Below are 24,652 nucleotides of genomic sequence, written 5' to 3'. Positions count from 1 at the left end.
ACTGTCAAGGTGGACACCCAGGTTTTTTACTTTGGTGCTGAATGTGACTGTGGTATCAGAAAGGGTAAGACTGGATGTTTCTGAAAGAAGCTTTAACTTTGATTGTTTGCCAACTGGCATGATCTCTGTCTTATCATCATTCATCTTGAGCTTGTTGACTGTCATCCACTGTTTGATGGAATCGCTGCATGATTCTATTGACTGCACTAACTCTGTAAACTGTTTGGTGTGTGCGGATTTTTGTAGTTGAGTGTCGTCTGCGAACATGTGGTACAGGACATTGTGGTGCTTTATGACTTTGCTTAACGGCTGCATGTACATAGTGAATAACACTGGGCCTAACACAGATCCTTGTGGGACACCATACTTTAATATGGTGTCCTCGGAGTGCTTATTCTGGATCACAACAGCCTGAGTGCGTCCAGTCAGGTAGGAGCAGAACCACCCCAGAGCCGTGCCTGTTATGCCGAATGTGGTGTTCAACCTTGCCAGCAGTATATCGTGGTCAAGGGTGTCGAACGCTGCGGATAGGTCCAACAGGGCCAGAAGCGAAACAGAGCCGCTGTCACAAGCAGTGAGAAGATCATTCGCTACCTTAAGTAGGGCTGTTTCAGTGCTGTGATCTGCGCGGTAGGCGGACTGTAATGGTTCAACCATACCTGTCTTAGCGAGATGCTCTGACAATTGGGCCAAAACAACTTTTTCAAGGACTTTCGAAACAAAAGGCAAATTGGAGACAGGGCGGTAGTTCTTGAAAGTGTTGATGTCAAGGTTAGCTTTTTTCAGGAGGGGAGTGACTACTGCATGCTTAAAAGAAGGGGGTACTTGACCGGATGTGAGGGATTGATTTATGATGTCAGTAATGACAGGGAGTAATTCCTCTAGACACTCATTTAATAGCTCTGAAGGAATTGGGTCGAGAATACAGGATTTGGGTGGAGCTTTTTCAATGATCTTCTTCACTTGTTCTTTAGTGACAGGAGAAAAATCGGTGAGGTGGGCGCCGTGAAATGGCGCATGCTCTGGATTATATCGCGACGGGTTGGGAGACTTTTGATGTTTTTATTTAGAATGGTGCAGTTGGAGCACATCCACAGGTTTCTCTTTTATACATGTTTTCGTGTTTTCCAACCTCGGAGACATTCGCTGTGAGCTGGGGATCTTTATAGTGCGCATGACTGCACACAACCTGGGACAGGCTTAACTTCTTTAACCCAGTGTGGGACTTTCAGTGGGGCGACCACCCCCAACCCAGCACGTCCCCGGGTGGCGGATAGGGGAACGGACCTCAGATATGAAGACCAGCCGCTTGCGGCCGCGGACCAAACTGGCGGTGTTTCCTACCAGGGTGGAGTGGGGTAGCAGGCGGCACTGCTACTCTCTTCGAAATGCTCCATCCCCCTTCGACGGGACTCATCTAATGCGACTATGGGCGCATTAAAACCCTTGCTCCGGGTGGGATCCCGGCAAATCCTCCCCCCAGTGCTCTCAGTTTAGGACGTACGGGCCATGAGCTAAGGGTGAGGCAACCCCGACAGAAACCTCGAGTGCTGAAGACGGAGGTACTGGGCTGCACGGCGCACTGTAATAAACCATGGTACCACGCATCAACGCCAACCATGACACTGCACACAACAGGGTTGTTCAGACACCTGAAAGCTTTGTACAAAGTCGGCTCTTGGAAATAAATTCCTCGCCTAGACCCAGGTTCGTACCCACACTGATAGTGATAGCAACAAACTGGTTATAAAGCCAGCGTGGTGCAGAGTGAGTTGTGTCACCTTATAAAAGATGTGAAAGTTGTTCTCCCCCTGTCCCTGGTGCAGGCATTTTCACACAAAATAAATTTCTCGCCGAGACCTGGGTTTGAACCCACACTGATAGTGATAGCAACAGACTGGTTATAAAGCCAGCGCGGTGCAGAGTGAGTTGTGTCACCTGATAAAAGACGTGAAAGTTGTTCTCTCCCTGTCCCTGGTGCATGACACGTGTTTTCTCCAGCAGGTATGTCTCAATAGACCCTCCCTGTATGTGACCAGACCTGCTAACAAACACCACAGCGGCATAAAGAACAGACTCAGAGCTTAGAAATGTTGGTACCAGACAAGCATTAATTTTGAACTATTATTTCGCTATAAAAACAAACACAACAGTGACATAAAGAAGATACTCAAAGCTTAGAGCCTTCATTTTGAACTATTATTTCACTGTTGAAAAAAAACAACCCATGACAGTGGCATAAAGAAAAGACTCAAATCTTTGAGAGTTTCGTACCAGATAAGCGTCAATTTTGAGTTATTGTTCCCACTAGTTTCAACAAATATTGCCTACAAATTATGTGACACTATTTCTTCTGATTCTTCTGCGTTCAATGGTTGTTGAACAAAATGTGTTAGTTTTAAAGTTATCCATACCATTTGTTTTCTGTCAACAATTACACACTTTGAACAACACCAGATTAACTTGGAAAATCATTTCATAAAGAGAAAGAATCTTTCTTTCTTTATTTGGTGTTTAACGTCGTTTTCAACCACGAAGGTTATATCGCGACGGGGAAAGGGGGGAGATGGGAAAGAGCCACTTGTCAATTGTTTCTTGTTCACAAAAGCACTAATCAAAAATTTGCTCCAGGGGCTTGCAACGTAGTACAATACCTTACTGGGTGAATGCAAGTTTCCAGTACAAATGACTTAACATTTCTTACATACTGCTTGACTAAAATCTTTACAACAAGTCGCGTAAGGCGAAAATACAATATTTAGTCAAGTAGCTGTCGAACTCACAGAATGAAACTGAACGCAATGCCATTTTTCAGCAAGACCGTATACTCGTAGCATCGTCAGTCCACCGCTCATGGCATAGGCAGTGAAATTGACAAGAAGAGCGGGGTAGTAGTTGCGCTAAGAAGGATAGCACGCTTTTCTGTACCTCTCTTTGTTTTAACTTTCTGAGCGTGTTTTTAATCCAAACATATCATATCTATATGTTTTTGGAATCAGGAACCGACAAGGAATAAGATGAAAGTGTTTTTCAATTGATTTCGACAATTTAATTTTGATAATAATTTTTTATATATTTAATTTTCAGAGCTTGTTTTTAATCCGAATATAACATATTTATATGTTTTTGGAATCAGCAAATGATGGAGAATAAGATAAACGTAAATTTGGATCGTTTTATAAATTTTTATTTTTTTTTACAATTTTCAGATTTTTAATGACCAAAGTCATTAATTAATTTTTAAGCCACCAAGCTGAAATGCAATACCGAAGTCCGGGCTTCGTCGAAGATTACTTGACCAAAATTTCAACCAATTTGGTTGAAAAATGAGGGCGTGACAGTGCCGCCTCAACTTTCACGAAAAGCCGGATATGACGTCATCAAAGACATTTATCAAAAAAATGAAAAAAACGTATGGGGATTTCATACCCAGGAACTCTCATGTCAAATTTCATAAAGATCGGTCCAGTAGTTTAGTCTGAATCGCTCTACACACACACACAGACACACACACACACGCACACACACACGCACATACACCACGACCCTCGTTTCGATTCCCCCTCGATGTTAAAATATTTAGTCAAAACTTGACTAAATATAAAAATGTGACTATATTCTATACAAGAAACGCTTAACAAGAGTAAAAGGAGAAACAGAATCCGTTAGTCTCCTCTTACGACATGCTGGGGAGCATCGGGTAAATTCTTCCCCCTAACCCGCGGGGGGTAAGAGAAAGAATGAAAACTTGAATAACTGCCAACAACCAATAAAGTTCGGTCCTTCATGGCCCTGTTATTATTTCAAGGTTCATCCAGACTTCCCCATTTAGAATAGTAAAAGCAAAGGGTATAAGAAAAATAATTATAAAAACAAACACGTCACCTCAGGAACTGGAGTTCTATGAATTTTCCGAATCTGGAACTGTTGTTATTCCTGGGAGTGGCAGCATTTCCTGAAAAGTAAAGAGCCACATGAATACACAAGGTGTGCAAAAATTCACCTGATCAAATCAGAAGAGAATGCTTTTGGAAGTTACACTGAATTCAGATTGTGAACAACACAAGAAGAGCAAACGCTCGATCGAGTCACTTTCGCAGTTCTGAATATTATATGAGGCATCAGATGGACAGGAAGAAATTGCTATTCACAACACAATGAGTCACGTTCACATAAAATTTGAGCCCGGTCACTTTTATAGTTTCCGAGAAAAGCCCAACGTTAAGTTGTGTGTTGCCGAACAGAAAAGGCTAGTTATCTCCCTTGTTTTTCTGATAACGTTCGTAAAAGGCTACAGATGTAAATACTTTGATGTAAAGAATAATCCTACAAAGTTTCAATCACATCCGATGAACTTTGTCAAAGATATAAAATGTCTAATTTTTCCTTTGACGCTGACCTGTGACCTTGAAAAAGGTCAAAGGTCAACGAAACCATCGTTAAAGTGTAGAGGTCATTGGAGGTCACGACTAAACAAAATATGAGCCCGATCGCTTTGATAGTTTCCGAGAAAAGTCCAACGTTAAGGTGGTGTCTACGGCCGGCCGGCCGGACAGACTAACACTGACCGATTACATAGAGTCACTTTTTCTCAAGTGACTCAATAAAACACAAAATTAATTATGAAAAACATCACATTACATACCCACTGAGTTTCTACCCACAGAAAGTTTAAGAGAATTTGTTTCAATGCATCACCCTCTACTCACCAAAAGCTTCCAGGATGGGGTTTGAATCCAAAATCCTCTGTTCTATCTTCACTCCCCTGTGATCAGATGAGTCAACCCTGACACAGACAGATTATTTTGTTAGTATACAGAAACCATGAACGTGAGAAAAAAATAGAAGTGAGATTAATAATAATAATGTATTCATTTTGATAACTGTTTTTCTGTGCAATTTCACAGTACATTTCTTATCAAAACTTTATTTAGCTAAGATGAACAAAGGTATAAGAAGACCACTGCACTGGTACCACACCAAGAGAGAATTCTGTTGCTGTGGAGCAACTTTGCAGACATGTGTCTGCTACCACAAGAAAGCATTGAGCTTCTGCCCAGTCATCTAACTTTGTGTATCGTGATGCAGGGTGGCTCAGGTAGCAGAGCACTGGCCTTGTGATCCTAGGTTCACGGGTTCCAATCCAGGCCGGGACGGACAAGGGTCAACTTTATGTGCAGACTAAGAGACAGTATCCATGTCCTACCCTGTGTCACCACAGTGACACGTTAAAGACCTCGGCCATTCTGCCATAAGTGCAGGTGGCAGATTACACCTAAACACGCACACACCTGGGTAGCGCGACTCTTGTTGCTACAAGCTTTGCTTTTGGAGGAAGCGACCCAAATTTCCCAGAATTGAGATAATAAAGTAAATGAAATCGAAATGAAATGAAGTGATACCTATTGATACCCTGACAAAACATGAACTCTCCATACTAACCTTGGCTCGGCAGCAGGATTGGAGACAACAGTAAGATACCTCAGCAAATGCTTGGCAGATACGGTCTGAAAAAAAGCAAAACAGAAAGGAACCATGAGTATTGCTTTACAAAAGAAGACTGGTGGTCTTAATTTACAAGGATCTACTAATGTATTGTATTGTCTTCTGAAAAATGAAGTCAGTGGTGGAAGAAAAGCAATCAAACGTACCTCCCCTGCACACACCTTGAAGTGCGGTACACAGATTTTCCTCACATCCTGTTGGTAATCTATACATGTATCTGCTTCAAGGTAATACAGCAGGATTGTTGTACAATGGAACACTCACCCCCCCTCCCCCCCCCAAAAAAAAAATTCTGAGAAAATCAGGCTTCAAAAAAAAAGGGGGTGGGGGGTAAATTTACAGAGGTTATGAACAGAAAATCTACATAAGCAATGTCTTAAAAAGGAGGAAGTCTCAAATGGGGGGAGGGGGGGTCTTTAATTCAAAGGGGAGTTTCCCTGTCTTAATCTCATGAGTGCAAGGTAGCACACTAAACCCCCATAAGCACACTGTCAGTGTCTAACACTCACCTTGCCTGCGCCACTCTCGCCACTGATGATGATGCTCTGGTTGACTTTACCCAGCTCCCGTACCAGGCTGGTGTAGGCCGCCTCTGCCACTGGGTAGATGTGAGGAGGTAGGTCCTGCAAAATAACAAATCATATCAGCGCAGACATGAAAGTTACGAATGACCGGGAAAACCTGCCAGGGACAATTTTGCTCTGTTTTCGTCCTGATTCATAGAAACTAAAGGGCTTCAAAATCCGCACAACAATCAGAAAATCATTTCTTCATTCAGGAATATTGGATTTTCGAATTAAAACTTACATCCCTGTTAACATCATTAGTGAAGGTCAGGGATTTTTTCTTTTCTTCAGTGGGAGATCTGAACACATAGTGGTAACCATGTTACCTGCTGTCTGCTGTGGTAGGCATGTATCTGCTCCCGGCTGTAGAGATGGCTGACATCAGTGAAAGGGTTGACGGCAACCACTGTGCTTCCAGCGTTTGTGTAGTAACGACCCTGTGCAAACCGCTTGTGCAGGCATGACAACACTGAAAAGGGACAGAGAAATATGTGTGTAAAAACACAACCAGGGTGGTGGACACCACTCTGCATATCATCACAATGCTATGAATTACATCCTTGCGCCCTACCCATTTCTAATCAAAGAACTTTTCACAGGCAATATATAATGACCAGTAACATAGTTGAAAACTGCAACAACAGAACTGCAGTTTACTTAACCACCTCCTAAACATAAATCCAGCAATATCATCAACCACCTGAACATTCACCAGAGGCGCCAAGAACAGGAGAAACATTACATGTACTAACAAGGGTCAGGTTGTTCACACCATCCAAAAGTGTGTCGGAGCACACAATAATCTGATCAACCAGTCTCAACCAAGCAACATAATCAACCAGTTGTGACAGGCACAATGACTTAGAGGATAAGATGCCGGTCTCCCAAGCAGAAGGTCATTGGTTCGAATCCCGACCGTGCCTGGCGGGTTAAGCGTACTGTAGAGATTTTTTCCGAGACCAAATGCTCACGGAAAAATCCTGTAATCCATGTCAGAGTTTGGTGAATATAGAAACATGAAAATACCATACATGCATCCCCCGAAAGCGACATATGAATTCCCAAGTGGCGGGGTAAAAAAAGGTCATAAACGTTAACACTATTGTGACTAGCATTGCCACGGCGTTAACGTCCTGCCTGCCCAAGCTTGCCACCAAGAAACTTCCCAAAAAACAGTAACTGTAAAGAAATCTGTCTAGCAAGCTTGAATTAAGTCCAATCACCACCAAATTTTGTGTACTAATTAAAAAATGGATGCCCAGTTTAGTCGTGCTATTTATAAGTTTGTCACGCGATTTGTTTTAGCAAAGGGGGGGGGGGGGGGGTGAAAGGGGGATAATTTGTGTTTTTTAACGGTTTTTTGTGTGTTTTCTTTTCCACTGCTTTTTTAAAAGTTATTTTTTAACAGAAAGTATTATAAATAATTTTATAACCAAACAAGGTGTAAAACCTATGAATTAGCTGAAATATTGTTAAAATTCTACACAGAAATAAGGAGACAGTACAAAGAAAAAAACAAGCAAATCCCGCATTCACTCACAGCATCCTGACTCAAATGAAACAAAACTGTGACACTCACCAAATGATGTCTAGGTAATCCATATTGAATATAAGTCACATTTTCACAACAAAGTCCCAACTGTACACCTATGAACATTTCCAAAAGGATTAGGCTCCAGCCATCCATTGTTATCAGTGCTGCCACGCCCCCCTTGCAACTACACATTCGAAGATTCATGCAGTACCACCCTAACACGTGTAGTTTGCCGACTCATACTAGCAGCAAGAACATGACTGTTTCTTCCTCAATATCACTGCTATTATCGCTTTCTTGAGGCGAAAAAAACACGTCGGAATCATGATCTACAGGGTCCTCAAGATCCAACATCCGGAGAATCTCCTCCCGTGACAAGGCTCGCCTTCGATTCATTTTTTTTCTCGAAAAAAACCGCAAAAATCAGGCTAATTTTGCAATATGGCGGAAGGGCACACCAAGTGTGTCAAGGGAAACAACTCAATTTACTGCAAGCTTCAAAAACTGGGAAGCAATCACGAGTCGTGTACCTTGTATGTCTAATACTAAAATAGTCACTTCCCGTCCGTGGGCGTTACAGCGCTATTACTAATATAGTCACCTCCCGTCGCGAAAGTGTTAAAACAGTGGGAGTTTCACTGCCCACGAACGACGAAGAAGAAGAAGAAGAAGAAGAAGAAGAAGAAGGAGAAGAAGAAGAAAAACCAGTTGTACTCTCACCTGAAGCCTCATGTACAGGAGTTATGTGTGTCAGGTTGTTCACATCCTCCAATGGCGCTTTGGAGCACAACAGGACATGACCGGCACAACAGCTTGCAATCTGTCAGAGAAGAACTGCTTGTGTCACTTAGTTTAATCACAATCATAATTTTTCCACATCAGAATTGACTATTAACTTAAGTGTTTCTGCAAACTAGTTGACACTGACAGATGGTAACAAATGGTGTTGTTGGTTTGGCTCTTTTAAACAAAAATTTTTTTTTTTACTAGCCCTGGCCATAGACCATTTATCCTGGACCGCCAACTGGCTCTCTCTCCGCTCTTTCTCTCTATTACGAGGTAGCGGCCTCCCGCATTTAGGAACCTACGCTTACAAGCCTTTCAGAAATCAGGGGGACGTGATATCCGGTGTCGATTGTAAACATGGACGAAGTTGCCGAGGTAAGTTCTGAAAATGCTAAAATAAACTCAGCAAAAGTGCATATAGAACATGTTTTTCGATGAGTTTTGTTAAGTTTAGTTTGGAGTTTTGGAAAATCCAGTTCATTGTCACCTCCCATTGTCACAAATAACTGGAGCATGCTTTCTTTTCACTGTCTTCGAATCGCTGGCCTTTCAAACCGGACGCTAAGCGCCCCTGAAAGTCAAGCGTCGTAACCTCGAAGGGTCACATGACGAGTTGGCGGTCCAGGCTATTTGGTCTATGCCCTGGCACAGACTATGAACATGTATGTGTGTACATTTTGCACCATATTAATCACAAACTCAGAGTACAACCTGCTAATGCTTTAGTCATACCCCCTTTTGGACCTCCCAAAATTTGAGAAAGTCTGATCTTAAAGTTAAACCAAAGTTAAAATAGGGGGGAACCTTAAAAGGGAGGGTCTGGAAAAGGGCACAGTCTCAAAAGGGGTCTTCAAGTTCAACTGTACAAAATGTTGCCCAACCTGTTCTGTGTCTTCCAACTTCACCGTCACCATGTTGTGTGCATGGTCCTCGTCAAGCACAATCGCTTCTCTCCATGACTTTTCAGCATCGTAAACATACACTGCCTGCCCCTGAAAGAACAAAATCACATGAGCCTTCATTATGATAAAACTGACTCTCTCCTTTTTGTGTCCAACTCTTAAGTGGAGGGTTGGTCTTACAGTTAAACATGTATGCTTATTTTCCCCCCTGCTACCATACACACTCTCCCAGTCCCACTAACCTCTCCTTGTATTTTACATTTAGTCAAGTTTTGACTAAATGTTTTAACATAGAGGGGGGAATCGAGACGAGGGTCGTGGTGTATGTGTGTGTGTCTGTGTGTAGAGCGATTCAGACCAAACTACTGGACCGATCTTTATGAAATTTGACATGAGAGTTCCTGGGTATGATATCCTCAGACGTTTTTTTTCATTTTTTTGATAAATGTCTTTGATGACGTCATATCCGGCTTTTCGTGAAATTTTTCAACCAAATTGGTTGAAATTTTGGTCAAGTAATCTCCGACGAAGCCCGGACTTCGGTATTGCATTTCAGCTTGGTGGCTTAAAAATTAATTAATGACTTTGGTCATTAAAAATCTGAAAATTGTAAAAAAACAACTTTTTTTATAAAACGATCCAAATTTACGTTCATCTTATTCTCCATCATTTTCTGATTCCAAAAACATATAAATATGTTATATTTGGATTAAAAACAAGCTCTGAAAATTAAAAATATAAAAATTATGATCAAAATTAAATTTTCGAAATCAATTTAAAAACACTTTCATCTTATTGAATATTCCTTGTCGGTTCCTGATTCCAAAAACATATAGATATGATATGTTTGGATTAAAAACACGCTCAGAAAGTTAAAACGAAGAGAGGTACAGAAAAGCGTGCTATCCTTCTCAGCGCAACTACTACCCCGCTCTTCTTGTCAATTTCACTGCCTTTGCCATGAGCGGTGGACTGACGATGCTACGAGTATACGGTCTTGCTGCGTTGCATTGCGTTCAGTTTCATTCTGTGAGTTCGACAGCTACTTGACTAAATGTTGTATTTTCGCCTTACGCGACTTGTTTATTTTTCTACAGAAGAAGAAAGTCACAGTTGCCACATGTATGGGAAGCATGAAACTGATAGTGATACCGTCTTTCAATTTGAGGGTATGCTTGCCAGTACTGCTAGGTACTGTGTATTTCCAAGTTCATAGAATCATGGGATCTTTATCATTCTGTTGTTTTGCATGCACATGCACACAAGGGTAGTATGATTCCATCCATTCAGTCCCGTCGCGATATAACCGATGAGCCACAAAAACAATGCCCTTGTCCAAAAACAACAATTTCACCAAACAAGTCACACGATCATGCGCTTATAACACATAACGATACACGCTCAAAGACAAACAACAGAAAATGACAAAACTGATAACACATGAAAAACAGCAGCCATCTATCTATCTATATATACGACTTGTGTCTGTCTGTGTGTGTGTCCGCGATGCCAAGCCAAAGTTCTCGATCGATCTTTTTCAAATTTGGAGGCCATATTCAGCTACATCCCGGACACAACCTCATCGATGAGATATTTCAACACGTGCTCTCAGCGCGCAGCGCTGAACCGATTTTGGTTTTTCTCTGGATCCATTTCCAGTAACTCTTCCTTATCTTCTCCAGTGTTTTCAGCGTTTACCTCCCTTCCTTCGTGTGGCGTCAATCCATATTCCCGTTTCTATTTTTAGAAGGTCACTGTCGACAACACTCAATCCATATTCCCGTTATACTATTTTTAGAAGGTCACTACTCTTCTCCAGTGTTTTGCGCGTTTATCTCCCTTCCTTCGTGCAGTGCGCCGGCAAAGCCGGCGTACAGCCGGGTCCTTGGCGCAGCCGGGTATTCGGCTCGACTTTTTCCCGGCGCAGCCGTACCCGGCGAAGCGGGTATTCATCTAGTATATCATATACAACAAGAACACCTGAAGTTAATGTCGTGTTTATTTGATGACTAACCTGAAAACTACACCAAAGATACGCATTGAAGTTGAACCAAAGATACGGAGCACGGTCCATTGAAAGAAAGAATGAAATGGTTGACGTAAACTTAGACTTTATCACGAAGTCGGTACAGCTTTTTTGTGGTGTTTGCTTCTTGCGCGTGCATATTCTTCCCGATAAAAAACGCTCGCGCTGGACCCGAGTACTCTTCAGACTGGCTCGCTCAATAAATATAAATGTTTGGAATGTCTGTGGTGTGAATGTTGGTTTCTGACCAGAAATGCAGATCTATCTCTGGCCGATTCATAGATTCAACCTACAAACTGCGACCTCATCTGTGATCAGATATGTTTCGACAAGCATTAAACGGATGAAATTAACCACATGCAGTTTATTCTTCAGAAAAATGCACACAAAAAATGGGTTGGGTTCGGTGATTTGTACATAAACGTCTTCCTCGCGATAGATTCGCTTGTTATTTTGTCTTATGAAGCCGTCATCAACACGAACACAATGATTGCAGAAGCAAACTCTGTACCTACACGACCGAGACACAAGACTGATTATTTCACAGCTGCAATGAGAATAAAGAACAAAGACGTTTTGGGTAAGCTTACTCACGTCAGGTCTTCACTGACAAGCTAGGAACAGACGAAAAAATCCGAACAAAAGTAAATGACGTCAAAGTCTCTTTCGCTTTGCGTGTAACTTTGTCATGACGTATTTTTGTGTGACGCGTTCGGCTGTTCTATCAGGTCAATGGCTGCGTGTTGCCCCGCCGGTGTGAACTCCTCCTACGGCCAAGTCGTTTTTGTGGTTTATTTCGCATTTAGGTCCCAGGTAACATTATGAAGTTTTAATACGATCAATCGGACCTATTATCAAGTTAGTGTATCAACTTTTGAACGAACTGCGCCCAGTAGTTTCCCAGCAATAAGCTGTTAAGTGGAGAAAGACAGACAGACACACAATTAAAGTCTGCTGAGCCCTAGTACTAGCGTACTCGGGGATAACACCATAATCTCTCACTTTGGAGCAGATGGCACACAAATGTCACGGTGTATCAAGATTCTGAAGCCACTTCCGAAAACACTCTACAGTTTGTTCGGTTGGTCAGCACCGATTAACTCTGTTGAAGCGTTAAAACTGAAAACGGGTATATTCTATGCTTTAATCATTTCATCGGCCCGTCAAAACACGGAAAACAAGAAGAGCAAACGCTCGATCGAGTCACTTTCGCAGTTCTGAATATTATATGAGGCATCAGATGGACAGGAAGAAATTGCTATTCACAACACAATGAGTCACGTTCACATAAAATTTGAGCCCGGTCACTTTTATAGTTTCCGAGAAAAGCCCAACGTTAAGTTGTGTGTTGCCGAACAGAAAAGGCTAGTTATCTCCCTTGTTTTTCTGATAACGTTCGTAAAAGGCTACAGATGTAAATACTTTGATGTAAAGAATAATCCTACAAAGTTTCAATCACATCCGATGAACTTTGTCAAAGATATAAAATGTCTAATTTTTCCTTTGACGCTGACCTGTGACCTTGAAAAAGGTCAAAGGTCTACGAAACCATCGTTAAAGTGTAGAGGTCATTGGAGGTCACGACTAAACAAAATATGAGCCCGATCGCTTTGATAGTTTCCGAGAAAAGTCCAACGTTAAGGTGGTGTCTACGGACGGCCGGCCGGCCGGACAGACTAACACTGACCGATTACATAGAGTCACTTTTTCTCAAGTGACTCAAAAAGCGTCTTTCTTTAGAAATAGAGCCTTTTATTCGCTGTCAGAGAAATGAAGCGACCCGAAAGTCAGACTCCTGCGAAGTTTTTAACAACAAGACGCGGGCTGTATTCTTACACAAAAGAGTACTTCCGTTCAAACCGAAAGCTGAAACCGAATCGCGTCAGCAGTTCAAACGAGTTTCGCGAACATCGCTGCAACTGCAAGTAAAGTGATTTCAAAATATTTTTGGGGGGTCAAAATTTCGGACTGACGGAATTTCCGTCACAACATTTTTACAATTGACGGAAATCCGTCAATTGACGGGCTAGTTTCACCCATGCATCTATAATTTTCGTCAATGGCTTCCGTTCAAAACATTGATGTTTCGTTTTTGGTATTCGCGAAGGAAATAAACGTCCGTCAGTTGATTATGTACATCAGCAGCATTTTTAGCAATCAAAGCCTGACCAATACAAACACTGGACAAACTTTGGCCGATTCAGGCGAATACTCTTCGGACATTTGGCCGATTGGGACATGAAAGTTTCGGCCAAAGTAAAAAAAAAATCGGCGATTGGCCGAAGGGCCGACCCAAACGACACCCCTGCCTTAAAGTCAAACCCATACCAATCCAGGCAGTTTTTACACACCCACTGCACCACCAATAATCCCATTGAGCTACACAGACCCCACACCCCTTTGTTTTTTGTGACAGCTAAACTTTAATTTAACTAATCAATTAATCATGTAACTTGTACGTAAGTTTATACCAAATTAATTCAGTAATACTAATAGTATAAGTATCTATCACTAATCTGCTTATGTAATTGTTATGTATACCTTGCATGGTCTCACTCTGTCTCCTGCCCCAGCATCAGGAATAACTGAAATTGATTTTGATGGCTGGTGCTGGGTAGGACTTTTCACCGTCTTTAAAAGTCTCCTCTTTGCTACTAGGGGTCTGTCAGGATTCATGCTTCAAACGGTAATGTTGATAGTCTTCACTAATAGGAATTTCCCTGCGCTGAAAATGAAATAAACACAGAACAATGAACATTGTATTGTAATTTGTACAGACTATAGTACTAGTACTAGTAGTATTGATCAGTAAGGCTACTTTGAAACTAAAGACTTTAGTACTTAAGGTTAGTTACAGAGTTGTCTCCCTCATTTTTGGCTATGCACTCATGGTTCGATCGGCTATTTTAATTTTATAAATATTGACTTCATACGGCAATTTGTAGGTTTACCGACGATCTCGATGAGTTTATTCAACATAAATCTGGGATGTAGGTAGACATTTGTTCTTGCTTAGTTATTTGGTAAGCAGAGAAAACATCTTTTTGCAACTTGACTCGAAGCGCTGAGCGCTTTGACAACCCGACAGCTGCCCTACTTTGCCAAAACTGTTCATGACCTGTTCAACTTCAATTTTGAGAGAACTCGATCATCCATCATCACATCATCATTGTAACCCTCTCTATTCACTAATTGAAGAACTTAACATTCACCGACTTAATGTGATCAAGATGTAACTAACAATAACATTCATTGCAGGGGTCGACACTAACTTATTTGGCCTGGGGCCACACTGGCCCCAGAGATGGAAATTGCTGGGGCGGAAAACAAAAATCTGGGGCCCACTCTCAGTATTCACGTGCGGCAATGCATTGTCTGTTTTTCTTCATCGTACTGAAGCCAGGGAAATTCTTTCAACCATTTGACATTGAAATTACGACAGCGCTTCGAGCTTTTGGCTGCATCGGTCTCCTTTTTTCGTTTCTCTCCACCCTGTTCTTCATCTTCATTTCCATGTCTTTTTACACCAGGGATGTGTCGCCACATTTTGCGTTTGGCATTTGAAGGCGATACTTATCTCTCACGCTAAAGAGCGCAATCTGGGAGTTATTTCCCTTGCGGCATTGTCCTTCGACGATTTCAATGTTTTTTTCTCTTGACTGCGGCATTGATCGTAACGCAAATTTCAGTGACGACTTTGACTGGCGATTTTTAGTGATTGGCTCTGGCATTAGAATATTCGGTTTGTCATTGTTCGAATTTATCATGGGGCGGAGTGGGCCCCAAGCTTCGGCAATGTTTGGGGCGGAACACAAAACTCTGGGGCGTTCCGCCCCCCGCCCCCGCTAGTGTCGAACCCTGCATTGATTCAAACGACTTAGATGTGTAATGTGCAGATCCAGTTGATGTTTTACTTTTACTAAAGTTTTAGGCATCAGACGACAATAATATTAATATTGATAAATCAGAAACTAAAAGTAAAACTGTGAGACAAAAAAAAGGGGTAAAAATCAAGACAAGTATTATCAGTAAATTTGTCTTGGTGAGCTCTGTCAACATCTGGGGTGCCTAATTGTAAATGTTATACAAGTTTATACTATAGTTTCCTTTCAAAATGGTATAAATTTATAGAGTGAATGGAATGAATCGAACCTCAAAGTCAGTCAAAATTATCGCTTTCCAATTCCATAGTTCCAATATGATTTTTCCCTAGAGTACTCTAGCTTTCGCCCTACCAGTACCAATACATGTAGTGATGTACTACAGTACTACCAGTTAGTACTCCACGGCTCTCTCCGTCTCCGTCTACAGGTGTAAAGTTTGGTACCTTGCAAAAGTTCTGTTTTCTTGAAATTTGAATCTGGGACTGGGAGTGGAAAATTTCAAAGTGTTCTTGAATTTTACCCCCGGAAAATGATATTTCTGGATGAGTGAAATAAACCAGTACAGTGCTGTTAAAGTAAGAATACAGACAACTTTATCACAGTGCAAATGCAAAGTATGCAAAAGTGCAAGCGACCCGTCAAGTGTCACTGTCAACTGTCTAAATACACCACTAAACAGTTCCGACGTTTACATGGAACAAAGAAGGAAAATCACGTGACCGCACAGACGCCTCTCATTGGCTGCGTCATTTTTTCGAGGAAACAAATCGTCTGCAACACAGCTTTGCGTATGTTCTGCGACTGCCGAGTCAGACACTTGTGTTTATTTTGTTGTTTTGTCGATGTAAATTCAGCGATTATCGATTTTAAGAATGGCATGTCACTGCCCGATGATTGATTGTGACAACGGAAGCTACCGTCTTCAAAATGGAAAGCTAAACTTTGCAAAATTCACCAGGTTCCACACGAGTCTGTGGTGATCATGCCAACCACCGTTCAGGTAAGCGCAACACTGTAACAGTTCTTGATCAACTTATTTTATTGCCTGACATTCATGCGATTTATTGTTTTTTCTGCAAATTCCATAGCATGATTACAAAACCGTTTAGCTAGACCTGCATTTATACAGCTTTGAACGTTACAAAAACTGCACACCAGCACTGCATGAAATACTTGTTTGAATCTGCTGTGCATGAGGTCAAACAATGGTGCTCACTTTCTGTGGCAGTGTGTTTCCGTTTCTTGTTTTACTTCATGTTGTTAGAGCATGGCTGTGAGAAAGCAATAAAAAATTGCTTTGTAGTCTAGAGCCATACATTGTTAAATCTGATATGCATCTGTCTGTTTTCAACAGCTTGCATCCGCATCCAACACACAAGAAGAAACCAGCACAACGAGATTAAAGTGGATTCGACTCATCAGCCGTGTGTAGCAGACGGAAGGCACAAGGGTTTGTTCTCAACACTTTCTTGATGGCACACCAACTGCAGAGAACTTTCCCAACACAAAACTTGGGATACCCTGGATTTCAACACAGAGTAAGTTTTTTTTAAATAACTTTCTTGTTATATTTTGTGTGTGTACGCAGTAAAGAAGATGGGAAGGTGTTGAATGTATTTGTTCACACATGATGTTCCTAGTATCACTATGATATATGTCTGTGCCTTACAGCTTGATCTAATTTAATTGACTTTTCGTCTGTTCGTGTTGTTGTGAAATCTGAACAAGAATGAATGTGGGAAGCCAAGCTAAGTTTTATGTGGGTGGTTTGTTTCCAGAGTGCGATTTGATCAACATTAGGAGAGCTCTCCATAGAAGCCAAAGGAACAAAAACAAGTGTGCCGGGGAATTCACAGAGGGAGTTCTGTATTGCACTGAAAATGACTACAGTGGGTCCAAATGACCACCTTTATAAGTTGAAGTTGGGGGCATTGAACCCAAACGGACAACATATGTGGAGAACCCTGCATGAAGATGTAATACTACCATAAATACTGACAGAATGAACCCTGTTTGGCAATGTTTCAGACAGCAAGAGTGCTGATAGACATACCCCGACCAGAGCACCGGCTAGGCAGAAGAAAATGGGCAATGCGAGATCTGGAATTCCAGTTTGAGGCGTGCCAGGCCCAAGGATCATCAAGGGAGAGGAATGGTGTAGCTAGTTGATTGCCAGAAAAGTATGACTCTGGCCCTGAACAATTAGACCCATTCGCAACAAAAACATTTCTGGGTGCTCTTGTTTTTGCTTATTTGTTGATAGTTTTTTTGTTTGTTTGTATAAGCAGATGCTAACTTAATGCACACCCAGTGTTTTGTTTTGGGTTTTTTGTTTTGTATAAGCAGATGCCAACTTAATGCACACCCGTTATGCGCAATCTTATTGCAATGATTAAGCTGACTAAGGAGAACAATAGACTGAAGAGACAAGTGAGTGTTCAAGCTACAGATTGCAAACATGGCTAAGAAAAAGAACGCAGACAGGAAAAATCCATGGTTATTCAGAAATCTGATTTCTCGCAGAACATATATTGCACTGGTATAGCCATGACCAGTTTCTTCCAATTAATTCATGTTTTTAGGGTCACCCTTTGTAACAAGAAGATGGCAGGAAAAAGTCAACAATTCTAAAAAGACAAGAATTTTTAGCGATCAACCAATGAGTTATAGTATAGATGAGATGTTTTTTTTATGCAACAGAGACGAGGATTAGACCTTGAGGATCTAGCCTATCGGTTTCGCTAATATAGGTAGAATAAAGTACATGTCACCAGAGTGGCCAAGAGCAACCTTAAACAATTTACTGGTTTACAGTCTTCTCTCTATTTCATGTCCCCTGTGCATAACATGTTCTGAGGAAAAATGTTTGTTTGGCTCACTTTTTGTGTGTGTCCTTATTGATGTTTGTATGATGCAATGAGTGTGTCAGAACAAAATCTGAGTTCTTGTACTTTGAAATGGAGAATGAGAGACAAGACAAAGCATTACAGCACAAAGTCAAACATATCAGCACTTGCAAACAAAATGCACACAATACAGTCAGCTCAAAAAACTTTACTTATGTTGATAAACGTTATCACTAGCAGCAGATCAAATCTGATGACTTCATCCACTTGGCAATGAACATATTGGGAAGAAAGATATCTAGTTTTATATATTTATAACACACATGTAGTACAGTAAAAGTCATATCTATAATGGTGTACACAGGAACCTTCCTTTTCAGAACTCCAAACAATAATCTGATAAAAAAAAAATTCAGTACAGAAAAAGAGGGAGTCTTAAAATGTAGGTTTTGACAAGACAAACATTCATATTTTAGATGCGACCCACCCTACTACCTTTCAGGCTGAAAACTTACAGAAACGAAGCAGCTGTTCAACAATGTTGCTCTGCCCATTACATGTGTAAAGAGTAGAGCTTAATGCCTGGATCTGGCAAAGCTTTTACATGAGTTGACAAATTGTTGAAATTAGAGTCGTCAGGATTGTTTACTTTGTGGAAGGGTTGCTCTCCTTGTTTATCTGTGTGGTTTCATAATTAAGAGGAAAAAGCTGTTTTGTTAATACCGCTTTCCCTACTTCTACTAGTTCCTCCTCCTAAGTGCATCCTGATGCTGCCTGTATCAAAACGGGCAACAGGATTGGATTACTTTGGGAACAGGAGGTTGTGATGGCTGGCTCTGGGTAACAGGTGGTTGTGATGGCTGACTCTTGGAGACAGGTAGAAGTCTCTTTCTGGTTTTGACAGAGATGCAATCAAGGGCTTCCTCCTTCGTCGCGATATAACCTTCGTGGTTGAAAACGACGTTAAACACCAAATAAAGAAAGAAAGAAAGAAAGGCTTCCTCCTCCAAAATGACTTGCAGCCTGTTGCACATGGTCAAAACACTGCCAAAAGGGAGAAAAAAAGAAAATAATCAGTATGAGAAAGAGAAAGGAGACAACAACTTTTACTAAAGCATCATTTAGGACAATTTACCAAGTTGTACATAACAAATTGCTCACAAATTTGAATGCAACTTGCATGAAGAGCATTGCAAAATTAAGACAGTTGCAGGGATGGCCAGATCTCAAAATCTTAACTTGCCAGACAGGCGAGTCATTTCAGAAAGTCCAGTCCACCAAAAAGAATTGCTTGCCGGGTACAAACCACAGTTGCTATAACTGCATTGTTTCATTATAATGTTTTGAAACTAGAGTATACAACCAGAAGTGTTGTATTTGACGAGAATTTTCACTAGCCAACCAGGCGATTTGCCAAGCGGTTTTAACTAGCACAGCGGATTTTTTGTACTCGCCCCTGGCCATTACTCATTAGTCAGATGATTTGACCATCCCTGAGTTTAGAAATTCTGTTCAGTCATTGCTGATTAACTGTATCACTATCAGTATCACTGCACTTTTTTTTTAATTATATGTATATTGCTGACAGCGACAGGCATAATTTTAGTGTGTATTAATACTAGTATGCTGGTTTTTCAGATTTTGACACATTCCCTGAAACCAAAATGTTATTAGGCCGCACAAACCATCTTGCAATTCAACTTGAACCATTGTCTTTTTCAAAAGTAAAGTGCAAATATGATTTATTTACAAAAAGTAGAGAGGTTTCCTACCTGTAAGCCTAAAGTTCCTCCTTAAAACTCGTTGACAAGGCGATGCATGAGGTCGAGCTCACACTCACAGGCAGCCGGTGATGAAGACGCTTGGCCACAGGAATCGCCCATCTTGCTGCCTTTCAATCCAGTTGTGATGATGAATGGATCAGGATAAAGCACCCCTTTCACATACAACTTCTGCTTGTACTCCCGAAGAAGCACCCTCTCTGCATGTTTTGCTTCACGGTCGACAGGAATCCCATCTCCCAAGTTCCAAAGCAGGAAAAGATCTAAAAGTAAAGCAAAAAGGCCTTGAGATCAAATCACAGTTTTTTGCACCTGTGGAAGGCATTCTTTTTTCCCCTCATCACCATTTTGTATGTAAACTTACAAAATACTCACTGAGGTGAGCTTAGCAGCTATACAAACTGGCAGTGGCAACTTAGTGTGCATGTTTGTTGTTTCTTATAATCTTACCCACACGTCAGATTGAAAATGGAAAACTTTAGCATACACTATCGCAACATGTATGCATCACGAATCGGAATATAGTTATGCTTCATAGTAAGTTAGATTCCGTGGACAGATCAACGGCACTTATTCAAGTTTTTGACTTTAATCAACTGAAAAGTTAAGCGTATCTGAAGAGAGAGCACCTTACTAAGTTACTGTTAGTGTTACAACTTACAGGGCGGAAAACCGGTCTTGGGAATGAACAACACATCGCATCATTGCAAAGAGTAAATAACGAAAGAAATAAAACTTACCTAGCTACAAGTTCCTCGTGTGCACCTTCCACACTCTTTTTCCGTACACACGACAAGGTTTTCGATGCTTCAGTGCTCCACAGTCGCACCTTCTGGATGGAAATCTCGCTCAAATCGCACATCATGCACATGTTTCAAGTTGCTGAGAAGCTACGAACGACGCGTTGTTTACTCGAAAAAAATGCTGCGCATGCGCACTGTCGCAATGGCCGCGGAACTGTTTAGTGGTGTATTAATAATTATAGTAAATTTATACTAAATGTCACCAGTTTTCGACTTGTTACTGTTGTTTTCTGTTTCAAAAGATTGTCTTATAAATGTAAACAAAATCTCCATCATACCTTTGTACTATTTTGCTGCTGTGCAACCGAACTATGTCGAATGAACGTTAGGATAAAACGTATCTCAAGGTCAAAACATTGAAACAGAGATTGTTGTTGTTTGAGTCACCCGCCATGTTGGATCTGTGCTTGAAATTGACCAATCAAATTTCGTGCTGTTCAAGAAACGTCCCATTTGGTCGCGAGACCAAGTAAGAATAAAGACTGATCTTGGAAACTGAGGTGACCCGTAAATTGTCAACACAATTGATTAAGTTCTTACTTTTCTACCCATCAAGGAGGTTCAGAGAGAGACAGAGAGAGAGAGAGAGAGAGTGTGTGTGTGGCGTGTGTGTGTCACAGTGTCTGCCGGTTTGTCAGTGTGTGGTGTGTGTGTGCCCGTGTGTGTGGAGTCACTATAGTGTGGTCAGGGACCTATATTAGATCTATGGTGTGGTGTATGTCAGTCAGTGTGTGTCAGTGTGTGTGTGTGTGTGTCCGTGTACATGTACGTCGGTAGGACGGTGTTAGTGTTAGTGCGTGTGTATAGGGTTCGTGTCCGCCTGTAGATGTTAGTCATTTTTTGTTAGTCCTGTGTTGACAACTCTTCGACAAGCGCTTAGAACTGTACCCACGGAATACGCGCTATATAAGCTTCCTATTGATTGATTGATTGATTGATTGACACTGCGAAAAGACTGAACCGAGGCGGCTGATGGTAAAACTCAAACTTTGACGATATCTTCACTGACTCCCACCTCAACTTCAGTACTGATAAACCCTAACATGTTGGCCTAGATGTACCTATATCGTCACTAGCTGTCACGGGACAGTGTGCATAGAATGCGCAGTGTTTTGGGTTAGGCTTGATACTCCCGTCATTGTAAGTAAAACGTGTCACAGTCACTGAACCGTAAAGCTGGCATGAATTCAGGTGGATCAAACGTGATAAGTTGTTTTCTCCAAGACTTGGAACCTACCCAGCTGGTAATCTATTACATGATACCTGACCGACTCTATACGCTTACTTGCATTCCCTAAAGCAGGCGGCCGGCCTTGAAAGAGAGCGCGTCCAAAAGAGCAACAACAAAAAACTTGAACAACAACAAAACCTCATGCCGAACGAGTGTGCATGACTCAGTCAGTGATGGCATGCAGGGCCAGACGAGGGGAGGGGGGGGTCTTTAGGGACTCAAGCCCCCCCCCCCTCCAGCCGCCAAATGGTAACATAAAAAGTTAAATTGCTTCCCTCCAAAACTGACGGGGAGAAAAAAAAAGGACATTTCTAAGCTCAGATAGCCCTGTTTGGCTTTTTTGGACACACAAACAAGCACACACATACACACACACACACACACCGTGCACACACACACACAAACACAAACACACACACACACACACAGAATGTGCATGCACATCGACACACACACCGTGCTCGCATACCGCGCACTTACATGGGTGGGCACACATGCACACACAAACACACGCACGCATACACAAACCGGCAACACACACTACTGTCATACATGCGCTCGCGTCTGTGAACGAAAGTAATGAAATACACATTTTTGTTTATTACAAAATGCATGTATAATCGACTTTACACTACAGGAACAATGTGATGGTATATTACTGCTGACTGAAAATACTTGCCATTGTCAAGAGCAAAATGTAACCATTGACTATTCTCTCATGCTTTAAGTTTTATGTTAAACTCTGCAACTCTTTACTTTGTGCTGGCAGTGCCAATAACAGCCACTGATGTGCTTGGCAGCCGGCACTTGTCATAGAAAATATGAGTCACTGAAGTTACCTCCCTTCTCAGTCTTCAGGGTAGGCCACCTCGCCATACAGTCATCTGCCTTGTTCTGTTCATAAGTGATTTTTTGTTTTGTTTTTTGTTGTTTGTTTGGGGTTTTTTTTTGCTTAACGCCCAGCCGACCACGAAGGGCCATATCAGGGCGGTGCTGCTTTGACATATAACGTGCGCCACACACAAGACAGAAGTCGCAGCACGTACAGGCTTCGTGTCTCACCCAGTCACATTATTCTGACACCGGACCAATCAGTCCTAGCACTAACCCCATAATGCCAGACGCCAGGCGCGGAGCAGCCACTAGATTGCCAATTTTAAAGTCTTAGGTATGACCCGGCCGGGGTTCGAACCCACGACCTCCCGATCACGGGGCGGACGCCTTACCACTAGGCCAACCGTGCCGGTTTCATAAGTGATGGTATAAGAGCATTCTTCAACTTCAATACACACCGAAAATCAACAGCTTGGCTGCTTTCTGGACACAACGAGATTTCCCCTTTTTTTCCTGATTCATTTTGCAAGTGACACCCATATCAATCTGTGGAAATCATCCGCCAAAAAAAAAAAAAAAAAAAAAAAATCTCCGCTCTGCATACGAAACAGCCGTGCTGTCGAGTTTTTCATGTCTGAGTAGATGGTTGCATGTACTCCTGATAAAACCTGGACAAATCTGTAGTAGGCTATTTCATGCGATTGTTTATACAGTGAGGAATATATATCTCAAACTCTTTAATAAACTTACTTTATACTGTCAGCGAGTATTCGTCGCAAAAATAGCCTGCCGATAGCATTACTAATGTTTGGCACTTGTCATAGACTATTCATCGCGAAAATAGCATGCCAAAATAGCATTACTAATATGTTTGGCACTTGTCATAGACGCAGTGCATCCAACTTTAAAGTTTTGCAGATGCGAGTATTTCATTAAATGCATACAATCATCTCAAGCCTTTTGATACATGTATACCCACACTTTCAGGAGCAATTTCCCAAACATTCCTAACCTGAAAAATAGATCTTCAGGGTTTTTTGCCTCACCTGATTTTCTCTTCCATTTTCCAACCAGAAGAAACCTTAATTACCTAATAGCTATGAATAAAGCATATGGCACGATGATGTTATGGTATTCTAAATATTCAGGCCTTCGCTTCTGCGACCAATAGCACACGACCATCACACGTGTCACTAGTGCCAGGCTTCACTTTCGGTTTTAATACAAGCTCCGGGGAAATTCTACACTTGGGGCCCGCGGGAGTAATAGCATCCTTCAGTTTTCGAAAGGAGCGTCCATATTTGCTGGTGTTAGGTTGCACGCTGTGTCGTCTGTTCTGATTGGTCGACGAAGATTGGGTGGCGGGAAACACTAAACTTCCACGTCTGCCGAATCTGTCGTCGGATTTTTTGGCTGGAATTTCTCGACTGGAGGGTAAAGAACCATCGACACTAAACTTGTTGAAATCCGTTGACTTCGTATGGACAGTGCTTCCGAATTTTTTGACAGTGGACAGTTCTCTACGGTGCACATCTTTGAACTGTTTCTCGTCTGCTTCCATTTTGCGCACGGCACTCTGCAGTATGTCAACTTCGCGCTCATTGGCTGATTTCACGTAGGATGACAACTCCTGAATTTTTGTGGAAGATTCCGCTCTTTTGACGCCCAGGTCCTTCTTGGCTCGTTTTTGATAGTCCATTCGCCTTACCATCTCAGATACACCTGCCATTTTAGATTCTGTCCACTGAAACAGAGAGATGACTGATATCTTTGTGCAAATTTCTTCGTCTTGCGCATCAGTCTGTCAATCTCCGTCTCAGTGTCTGCCCAGCTAGCAAGCTTTCGTCGGCCGACTGACGATTTCAGTCGGGTGACGTCGTCATATGTCGTGTGTCGTCGTCCGTTGTCGCGCCGATACCGTTTGACTGTGTATAAATGTACGAAATAAACCCCG

The 24,652-nt window shown here is 41.8% G+C and overlaps 1 protein-coding gene and 3 long non-coding RNA genes across 5 annotated transcripts in view; 2 read left to right on the top strand and 2 right to left on the bottom strand.

The window, feature by feature from the left end:
- Positions 1–8,878, top strand: part of LOC138975522 (uncharacterized) — a 148,604-nt gene extending 139,726 nt beyond the window's left edge. Inside the window, exon 2 of the long non-coding RNA XR_011458666.1 lies at positions 8,772–8,878. This is a non-coding gene — a long non-coding RNA (uncharacterized lncRNA). The remainder of the gene's footprint in view (positions 1–8,771) is intronic.
- Positions 1–21,033, bottom strand: part of LOC138975516 (unconventional myosin-XIX-like) — a 41,849-nt gene extending 20,816 nt beyond the window's left edge. For both annotated transcript variants that reach the window (XM_070348218.1, XM_070348219.1), the window contains exons 1-10: positions 20,912–21,033; positions 13,861–14,044; positions 9,273–9,383; positions 8,326–8,425; positions 6,398–6,540; positions 6,015–6,128; positions 5,443–5,507; positions 4,710–4,786; positions 3,886–3,955; positions 1,939–2,041 (exon numbers count right to left, since the gene is read on the bottom strand). In XM_070348218.1, the coding sequence (XP_070204319.1) occupies positions 1,939–2,041; positions 3,886–3,955; positions 4,710–4,786; positions 5,443–5,507; positions 6,015–6,128; positions 6,398–6,540; positions 8,326–8,425; positions 9,273–9,383; positions 13,861–13,995 (918 nt within the window). In that variant the 5' untranslated portion in view covers positions 13,996–14,044; positions 20,912–21,033. The remainder of the gene's footprint in view (positions 1–1,938; positions 2,042–3,885; positions 3,956–4,709; positions 4,787–5,442; positions 5,508–6,014; positions 6,129–6,397; positions 6,541–8,325; positions 8,426–9,272; positions 9,384–13,860; positions 14,045–20,911) is intronic.
- On the top strand, positions 15,871–18,082 carry LOC138975512 (uncharacterized). Its single transcript, XR_011458664.1, has 3 exons — positions 15,871–16,203; positions 16,558–16,741; positions 17,232–18,082. It is a non-coding gene; the product is annotated as an uncharacterized lncRNA (long non-coding RNA).
- LOC138975513 (uncharacterized) lies at positions 18,350–20,799 on the bottom strand. Its single transcript, XR_011458665.1, has 3 exons — positions 20,571–20,799; positions 19,822–20,093; positions 18,350–19,093 (listed from the first exon to the last, which is right to left on the bottom strand). It is a non-coding gene; the product is annotated as an uncharacterized lncRNA (long non-coding RNA).
- Positions 21,034–24,652: the final 3,619 nt, after the last annotated feature.

The sequence above is a fragment of the Littorina saxatilis genome, linkage group LG9 (assembly GCF_037325665.1).
Source record: "Littorina saxatilis isolate snail1 linkage group LG9, US_GU_Lsax_2.0, whole genome shotgun sequence".
Classification (NCBI taxonomy): Eukaryota; Metazoa; Mollusca; class Gastropoda; order Littorinimorpha; family Littorinidae; genus Littorina; species Littorina saxatilis.
Note: the sequence above shows the minus strand (reverse complement) of the source record. Positions and strands in the feature narration are given on the sequence as shown.